The sequence below is a fragment of the Diutina rugosa genome (genome assembly GCF_008704595.1).
Source record: "Diutina rugosa strain CBS 613 chromosome Unknown scaffold14_size250082, whole genome shotgun sequence".
NCBI classification, from domain to species: Eukaryota; Fungi; Ascomycota; class Pichiomycetes; order Serinales; family Debaryomycetaceae; genus Diutina; species Diutina rugosa.
The window spans coordinates 240446-250033 of NW_022995174.1; the positions used below are offsets into that span (position 1 = coordinate 240446).

General features: G+C 53.4%; 3 protein-coding genes across 3 annotated transcripts; 1 reads left to right on the forward strand and 2 right to left on the reverse strand. All coding sequences in view use genetic code 12, as the record gives it.

Moving 5' to 3' along the window:
- Nucleotides 1-3008: 3008 nt before the first annotated feature.
- On the reverse strand, nucleotides 3009-5444 carry DCP2 (decapping enzyme complex catalytic subunit; the record flags this gene model as incomplete). Its single annotated transcript, XM_034157274.1, has 1 exon — nucleotides 3009-5444. One exon carries the CDS (start codon nucleotides 5442-5444, stop codon nucleotides 3009-3011), a length of 2436 nt encoding a protein of 811 aa, XP_034010896.1.
- Nucleotides 5445-5980: 536 nt separating this feature from the next.
- On the forward strand, nucleotides 5981-6799 carry DIURU_004405 (uncharacterized protein; the record flags this gene model as incomplete). Its single annotated transcript, XM_034157275.1, has 1 exon — nucleotides 5981-6799. The coding sequence occupies one exon, from the start codon at nucleotides 5981-5983 to the stop codon at nucleotides 6797-6799; it is 819 nt and encodes a 272-aa protein (XP_034010897.1).
- A 390-nt stretch (nucleotides 6800-7189) lies between these two features.
- DIURU_004406 (uncharacterized protein) lies at nucleotides 7190-9466 on the reverse strand (the record flags this gene model as incomplete). Its single annotated transcript, XM_034157276.1, has 1 exon — nucleotides 7190-9466. The coding sequence occupies one exon, from the start codon at nucleotides 9464-9466 to the stop codon at nucleotides 7190-7192; it is 2277 nt and encodes a 758-aa protein (XP_034010898.1).
- Nucleotides 9467-9588: the final 122 nt, after the last annotated feature.

The following is a 9588-nucleotide window of genomic DNA, read 5'->3' on the forward strand; positions in this document are numbered from 1 at the left end:
TACCCCCACGTTTCTTTTTGGCTGGTCTATTACTCAGCTAGCCAGCCTATTACTTAGCTTTTGGCCTATAAATGCTGCTAAATAACTTTCAATACAACAGAATTATCTTCTCAAGCCTAACACGACGTCAAATGTGACATAATTAGCGGTGATAGAGCCGGCAGCCCACTTAAGGAGTAGCACCCTTCATGTCAATACCAACGATATGTTTTCAGGAGAGGTCACTATCAGTGATGATAGGGATTGATCGAAATGGTCCACTTAGAATGTAATACTACTTTGACTATGGTGGTTTAAAGCCAGGTCGAGAGGCTCCTGGACATTATTCTCAAACTCTTTCCATTTCCTGGCACACCTCATTCACAGATACAACCTAGGTGAAGGAATCTCATATATCTGAATCTACCGCTTCTGGTGGCAATGATGTGAACTTACGACGTAAGCCATCCTGTACTTTGAGTACTACTCATGATGCCGCTCGATTAGCGTCGTTCTGTCGACTAACGACGGTATGTGGGGCATGGCGAGCCCTGGATCGCAGCACGCCCCACAAGCGGCAATATATACGTTTCGATAGCGTTTAACACGTACACTCATTATACTGTCCCTACCTTCATACCACTTGTAGCATGGGCTGGCTCATGGGCATACGTTACAGTACGCATACCCGATCAGTCAGGCCAGCTTGAGTTGACCTAGGGTACACAATATTCAACGCAGACCCCGTTGGTCAGCCCATTGGCCTTTGAAGTGCTGAAGAGGTACTCTCAGCCGTCGGTGATGGGATTATGTGCAGGGATAACCGGGGAGCATCGCAGCTCTATCAGGCCACAAGATTTAATCTAGGCGGCATGCGTCCTGCGTGATTGACGTTTACATAAGATGAAAACATTATATGAGGCCCACCATGGACACCGCCGATCGTTTACTTCCCAAGTTTTAACACCTTTGAACTTCGAGGGGATGGAATCACCGAAACCTACCGCTTTTTTCGAAGACCCCCCTGCGACGATGCCTTCTCGATAAAGCCCCCATTCTCATTCCCAAAAACAATGACCACGCCCAGAGAACAATGCGCACGCCTCGAGGTGAATATTCCATTGTCATTGGTCTATCGTAGGCCAGCCATCTTCGGTCATGAGCTCGGGGCGGGCACATTCTCTTCCTCATCGATTCTCGATCGCGTGACTATACTCCTTGTCCTAGTGATCATCGACCGCGATGGAAAATGCTGACGACGTTAAGTACCACGGATGAAGGTGTACATTAAGACACCCACGACAAACGTTTCTCGTAGTGTACCATCTTCACTTAAAAATCTTCGTTACACCGTCCATCTCGTCACATAGTGGGGGACCGCATCTGTACCCCGCCCTCGTCAAAATGACGTGCCTAATGACGTAAGTACCCCAAGGGTTGTGGACGAGACAGCTGGAAAAAGGACGAAGCTACGCTTTCAAAGTGAGCTATAATGGAAGAGATGAAGCGAGATATTGGTGTAGATTGCTTGACTGGATACTGCTTTCAAGTAGTAGAGCTTTTCAATCGTTTGATTCTGGTAAAATAGTATACGGCTGATAATAATACGGTCACGTGACACGGAGCCTATTGATGAGGGGAAATGAGGGCCGGCTAACGTTCCCAAGGGGTATGTCGTTTAAGGGGTGACATCTGAGGTCGCAGACGTCGTCCGTAGATCAGCAAGTCTGTCAGATTGCCGTGTGGTGCTCAGATCAGTGGATTATGGCACCAAATACGGAACCTACGTCGTGCTACTCCACAATCTTTAACCAGTTGGACAACCCGTGAAAACACCCATATCGCCTTGACGATGACCAACAATGGGCTGCCTTGACGATGACCAACAATGGGCTGCCTTGACGATGGCCAACAATGGGGCCGAAGGCTTAGCGTCGTCATCTCGGGTTTGGAAATTTTTTTACATCAGTGCTGCAATCATTATAAAAAGCGGCCAATTCCCCCTTAACCGTCTTCTCTATTCACCACTTTCTTATGGCTGACAATACTTTCTCATGAGCTGAAGCGGTTGCTGGAAATCCCACTACCTCTCTACCATTAGCCTCGTGACTCAGCCATCTACTGTGGCCATCAATACTTCAGGTGGCCACAGTAAGGATTGACGCTTGCTTCTGTTGAATACTAATAGCTCGCCGACAACTAACTCGGCTAGAGCGGGTGCCTCAAATACTACCACGCCACGACTACCACTGCTGCTCCTCGGTCGATGGCATTCGCTGTTGGATCTACCAGGTTGTCCCATGCTCAAGCAAACTTGTCATGTCTCAACCAACACCCCCAAACCTTCTTTTCCTCTACATTTTAGACTTATCATAGATTTTCGTGTCTGTTAGACTCGAGGTATCGCTGTCGTTTCCTTAATAGTCTTCAGCGAGTTGGTGATGCGGCGGAGAAGTGGCCAGCGTTGTCTTTCAAGGCGGCGTCTATGAGCCATGGATCTGCTGGCAGCCAGCCTCCCAGGGGTCTGGAAGGTGAAACCTGCACTTGATCATCGAGTGTGGAGTAGTCTTCGTAGACGGGCCGTCGGAAGCTGAAACGAACTCATGTTCAGTAAGTTCTCTGACATTCTCATGTATTTCTTACAACTATTTATTGTTTGGCGGAAACATTGACAGTTGCACCTGGTGGACACAGCCCAATTGGCATCAATGATAAGAATTAATTTTTTCTGTTTAGATATCTTGTCCATAGTAATCTTACGTTCCCTAACCCTGTAGACCTCGTTTGGGAGCAACCAGCGGGCCACAGTCATTGCCACCACCACTGGAATGCTATTTTGTGAAGATTGTTCGTGATTGGGAACCGTGCGAAAATAATGAAGCTACACTTACAGTCTCAGCAGTTACTCGTCGATCAACGACTACTGATTCCAAGTGGAAGGGACATTGGATAGCATTAAGTAAGCTATAGAACTAGTCTACCTTCCATTCCATTCACTACCCGTACGTAATTGTTTATTGACGGTGGCGCTAGGACTGCCTAGACAAGAGGTTCTGGAAGAAATCAGCGTTTGCTTTCGGGCCCGGTTGGTTGTTGGTGTCAGCGGCTGCGGCATTGGGGTTGGCGCCGCCACCGTTGAGGAGTGCCAAGAGCTCTTGCCCCGCCGACGGCAATGGAGCCGGTTCCGCCAGGGGCAGCTTGATGTCGTCGAGCCGCTCGCCGGGCTTAAGCAAGCGGATCTTACCTCTCACAGGGGGAGCGTCACTGGCAGGGGAAGGCTGCTTGAAGAAGTCGATGGGCTTATTGTTCTGTTGATCCAACAAGTGGTCGACGTCTTCCTCGTCGGACTCGATATCGAAGTTATGGAACTGCTGGGTGAACTGGTTGTTGATGTGGCCAAAGTCTTCAAAGTCCTCAAAGTCTTCGAAATCTTCAAATTGGCCCTCAGGCTTTTGCGTGGATTGGGTAGGGTGAGGGTTGGCTTGAGAAGCAGTCTGAGGAGTAGGCTGAGGCGGTTGTTCACTGGCGGCACTTGTCGGCGTCGGTTTAAGCATACCGAGAAGGTCTTGCGCAGGCAGCGACGTCACCAGCGGAGCCGGTTTCGGCTTGAGCATGCCGAGAAGCTCCTGCGACGCCGCGTTCAGCGACGGCGATTTCAGCACTTCCGATTGGGATTTGTCAGTGGTGGCAGTCGCTTTTGGCTTTTGAAGAAGCCCAAGAAGGTCCTGAGATGCCAGTACTGAGGGAGCAGTGGATACGGAGGGAACGGAGGAGACGGGAGCTTCAGGGTGTTCAGCCACCAGCAGAGACTCGGTGGCTTTTTCCTTAGGCTTCAATAACAGCAACAAGTCGTTGGCGTTCTTATTATCCGATGATCGCTTGAGGATTGTGACCTTTTTCGGTTGTGGTTGCTGCGACAGCGTAAGTGACTGCTCGAGCACATTGGACGGCTGGAACTGCGGCGTTTGCGGCAGCAGCGACAACGGCGATTGGGGTTTGGGTTGTGGTTGTTGTTTGCGGTGGAGAATCAGGAGGAGATCGCCACCAGGAGACTCGGCCCGGCGAGAACCAGTGGCCGCCACCAGCGGCACCAGCAGCGCCAGCGGCAGCACCAGGCGTGCCAGCGCAGCGGGAGAGGCGGTGGCCAAGTCGTCGGTTGCCGGCTTTTTAAATAGCAGCAAAAGCTCGTTGGCCTTAGAGCGGTTAGACTCCAGCGCCAGAGTCGACGCCGCGGGGAGATCCCGAGGGCTTTTTGCTGGTTTGTTGGCACTGTTAAGGATCAGGAGGAGTTCCTTCAGCTCCATTTGCGGCTTGTTAAACAGGTTGGGGTTGGGAGCCGCCATTTGCGGCGCAGGCATCTGCTGAGGGTTGTGTTGTTGTTGAGGAGGGCCCGATATACCAGGAGGACCTTGAGGAACGCCTTGGGGAGGCTGAGGGGCCACTTGGCCAGGGAAGGGCATGGGCGGGAACTGCATCGGTGACGGCAAATACTGTTGTACGGGCTGGTACACGTAGTGAGGGATCTGGATCATCGGCTGCTGAGGAGGTGCCAGATGCGGTGCTTGTGAGGCAGTTTGTGGCTGTTGCTGCTGGTGCTGTTGAGGGATGGCTGGTTGTTTTTGTAAGATGTTGAGCAACTCTCTGCCGGCGTCGTGGTCGGCTTTAGGCGCTTGCAGCGCCGGTAGGGTGAGCCCCAAGAGCTCCTTAAGCGCCTGTTCGGCAGCGTACATCTTGTCGAGGTCTTGTGCCGTACCCTTCTGGATGTTAACCCATTTGAGTAACGGTTTAATCATCGTCTCGACGATGAAATACTGGTTAGGGTGCTGTTTCACCTTTCTCGCCAACGACTTAACGTCAAACCACTTAATCTGGGAGATCTCGTTACGAGCTTTTGGGGCAAAAGGAAAGTCCTCAGGTACATTCAGTGCCATGTAGATCTTGTAGTTTTTCCCCCGGATATTGCGTTCGACGACGTCGTTTTCGTCGATGTGACCACGAACGTTATAGCCAATCTCTTCTTCCCCTTCTCGAACAGCACAGTCCATATCCGATTCCCCCTTGGATATTTTACCTCTGGGGAACGACCACGAGTGGGAATCGGTCCCTTTAACCAATAACACCTTAGAAAAGTCCTCGTTGAAGCAGGCGACCCCACGCACGGGGATCGTCAGCTTATAGCGGCCAAACCGGCCCAACGCGTCGCCGGGGTCTCCCCACTTCCAAATTAACGGCGCCTTCTCGAGGAATTTGCCGGCAAACTGCTTCATTTTCATTGGGGGGAGCTTGGGGTTGAGCTGTTTGAGGAAATCGGTGTAGAACCACTGCGCCTCTTCCACCTGGAAAAACACTCGTTCAATCAGACTCAAGTCCTCATCGGGACAATTGACAAGGAACCGCACGAGCAAATCCTCCATCACATGGTCCACCAGCTGGTGGGCCAACCCGTTGATGAGTGGAATCGACATATGGTGAAAAAGAAGCGCGCGCCGACAAATAAGGGTGGCTACCTCCAGCACGTTGTCGAGAAAGGTAGTATACGGTGTTGAAGGGTGTATTGAAGATAAGGAATGGGTTTTGTGGTGATTGATTGTAATTACGAGTATTGGAGTAGACTGAGGGAGTCCAGTGTATGGTGGTCACGTTTTTGCGTTGGTAGTGGTGACCAAAGGTCTAAGTGAGCACTAATAGTACTGGTAATCCACTAGTAATTTAAAAAGTGGAAGGTAGTCCATGGTAACTGATGGGTTGTTTAAACAATGATGAGATCGCTAGTTGTCGTACGTTTACTATGGATATTGGTAGTTACATTGACTCACCCATGGCGCATTAGGAAGCTAGATCTGATTTCGTGTCAAATCCATAAAACTAGTTCCTTCAGTCTTCAAAGTGAACGGAACTGATGATTTAAATCAGCACACAATCCAAAATCATTTGATTTCTTTGAACTTCCACCGCCAAGTAGGTCTCCGCATTTGTGTCCACAGTATCCATCTCGCGCCCTATGTCACTACGAAGCTTGCGAGCCCTCCACACGCTGCCGGGCCTTTATAAGGCACCGCGGTTTGTCGTCACCCTTACCGAGGCAGCCAAACCCCCGCTCGAGAAGCTGATCCCTGTTACCCGCCCCTTTGGCCTCGATCTGCCCGTATTACTCAACCGGAAGGTAACCACGTCCTACTCGGTCGGCAGCTTATTTTCTAACGAACGCAAGGAACAACGCCAAAAGAAGTTGGACCACGAGATTGCCCACTCTCCCTTCTACGAGCTGAAGAGTTTCCGCAACGTCAACGGCAAGATTTTCACTCCACCGGTGCTGTGGTTCAAACGCGACCATTCGCTCTATTTCCCCGACTTCTACGGACTGACGTTGGCTGGGAATACTAGCTTGTTTGACGTGTTGGGCCCGGTAAATCTTGTTCGGGTATACTCCACCGTTTCCGGTGAAAACTGTTGCAATACCTGGTTCGGTGACTATCTCCACGACTACGCCAAGTTCAAGCTGGACTACCCGCAGGCACAGATCATTGACATCAACATCCCGCAGAACTGGCTCAAGGGGTTCGTGATCAACCTTCTGAAAGGCCACATCCGCAAGACATTATCCCCTGAGAGATGGGACCGCTACTTCGTGTTGCCTGACCATATTTTCCCCTTTGACATCCGCCAAAAGCTCTTGTGCGATAACATGTGTTCGGGATACGTGTACGTGTTGGATAACGAGGGTAAGATCCGGTGGGCGACGTCGGGTTTCGCTCTGGACGAAGAGAAGGCGTTGATGTATAAGTGTGTGCGGGGCTTGGAAAAAGAAGCTGCCCAGTAAATTTGTATATATTAGCATTGCTTTAATTATAAACGCTTAACTATTGTGACTGTCTAGTGGAGTTCAGTTTTGTGTACTTTTCACTATATTTACGCAAATGCGGGAATACCAAAATTAATGGTACCAATGGTACTGCAAAAAGTCAGGTTAGCATGATAATCGTTGAATGCCAGCATCATTGAACACGCGATTGCTATTCAACCAATCCAGCTACTTTCGATCAAATACATTATAGTAATATCACCACAATATTGAGTTTCATAGATGAGCCATTGAGTCTCTCATATTCTCATAGTAGATGCGCTTCACAGTGCCAACTAGAGATATATTACAGTTGAGTAGCTCAGAGAATAGTTCATGCTATTCTAGTATTGAATGCTACATACAGGGCTAGTCCAAGTCGCCTAGGGGAGAGGGCAGCCGGCTGGCTTCACTGTCGCTGCTATCGCCGAGGTGGAGACGGTCTTCACGTGTCGGTGAGAACGGGAACTGCGCCATCACCCCGCGAATCACCTCACTAAACCGGATATCTCGCGACCGCCCTGACGGTTCGTGGGAACGCGCCCGCTCCTCGACGAGCTCGCCAAACTCGTTCATCAATTCAATCAACAGCGACCGCGAGGGGTGCGGCACAAACTCCGCCGACATCGCCGTCAGCGTCAGCGTCAGCGGCGCCGGTGCCGGCACCAGGGGCCCGCCGTTATCGTCACGCAGTGCTGCTGGTGGTGGTGGCGTTCGCGTCGCCTCCCCCAGTGAGTCGAGCCTTGTCCCAACGTCGTTATCACGACTACGAGTACGCAACGGCGGCGCTGGGGTGAAGCCGATGCCAGTAAAGCGTCCAAGGGGGCGCCGCGTGCCTAATTCAAGAGGGGCATCGCTACCGAAGTCCGGCGCCAATCGTGATGTCATTGACCCTCTGGGAGCCAGCGCCGTGTCCAATTGGGTGGAGGGCGTCAGCTGCAGCAGCTGCAGCGGCAACCGCAGAGGGATATCGCTCAGGCGAAGGGAATCTGCCTCGTAGGGGACGTACTCGTAACGCGACGTCGGCGGCCGCAGCACCAGTGCCGTGTCCACTTGCGTAGACGGCGTCAGCAGCAACCGCAATGAGGGGAGGCCCAAATCAACCGGAACGTTACCATCGCGCGCAGAACCGCTGGTTCTTCGCCACCGGTGGCGACGACTGTTTTCGCGGGAGATCTCCGGCAGCGATAACTCATCGGAGTCACGAGAGAACCCCAGGCCCGATACCAGCACCGCCGCCAGCGCCGCCGCCAGGGCTGCTGCCTGTGCTGCTCGCGATGGAGCCAGACGGCCGGTGGCGGTGGCGGTCTCGGTAGCGATTTGCGTCGTCAGCTCCTGGTTGCGGCGAATGCGTTCAAATGGCACCGCTTGCGGCGGGTCGGACATGACGTCCTGGTGGACTTCTGGGGTTAGAATCTGGGGCCAGCGCCGGTTCGAGACCTCTGCCATGTCCCGCTCACGCAGCGCCAGGTCACGGAAGCCGTCAGCACGGCTGCGGGCACCGTCTCTAACACTGAGAAGCCCTAAACGTAGCAGCGGCTGGTAGGCGTAATACCGCTGGCGCTCGTCCTCAGAGTCGGTAGCCGCTCGCAATCGGCTTAATATCGCCCGCACTTCCAGCACGATCGCCCTTACCGTATCTGCCGACTCGCCCTGTTGGTGAGCACGCCGTTCAGTGAGTGAGATGGCCGTAGCTAAGCGCTGGACAAACTGCGGCATCACCGCATGGAAGCGCAGCCGCTGGTAGGCGATGATGACGTCGGCATCGCCACCGACAAGCAGCTCGGGGAGCTGTTCGCCGACGATGGCGCGGAGCGCCATCAAGTACAGCTTGAGGGCAATGATCAGCAGCCCCAAGTAGAGATGGCAGTAGCCTAACTGCGCCCACGCGGGGACAAACAGCCAATCGTGTTGCACCGCTTGGTTCAAGTCACCCACGGCTTCGGCGAAGGCGTTGAGGCCAATCAAGGCAATGGCGCGGTTGGTGTAGAGCTGGGGGAGCAACTGTGCTTGGTCACACACGGTGAGCGCCTGGGTATACAGAGCGATGGCGGCGGCGTACGCCTGAACCGCCATCTGGTTGTTGCCTCGTTCCCTCAAAACGTTGACATTGGCGCCCAGAGTCTGGCGCTGGCGGCCCATGCCGATGGCGGCGTCCAAGAACCGCCGGAACAGGCGTTGTAGCGGCACCAAATCGTCCACGACGGTGCCCTGGAGAATATATGGGGAGATGTTATCGAGCTTGTCGCCCAACATGTCCCGAATGCACACCCCGGCGCCGCGGGTGATGACGTGGCGCATGTAGGCGACGGTGGCCCCCAGCATGAGACTGTAGTCGTTCTCGCACGCCGCAAAGAGGATCGGGTACACCGCGGCGGCCAACGCGTCCTGGTGGGCGTCGCGGCGGTCGCTACCGGTGGCGTTGCGGGTTTTGGCGCCCTCAACCCGCTCAATCACCTCGGCGGTGGTGAGCGCCGGCTGCGCCGTCACCGGGAGCAAGAACGCCACCTCCGGCAGCCGTGGCGGCTGGATGGCGGCAAGGTGGGGCCGTAGAGCGAAGTCACGCACCAACTCGACATCGCGTACGTGGTAATCAAGCCTAATCTTGTCAATAATGTCCTCCGCCACCTCGACCTGGTGGCGCATTTGGCTGACAACCTCCGAGGTGTGGTGGAGCAAGCCGAGACCAAACAAGTACTCTGTCGACGGGCGGGGCCCCAGGGAGGGAGGAGTCTGTGGCTCCTCAGGCATGGGCGCAGGCGTGTGGT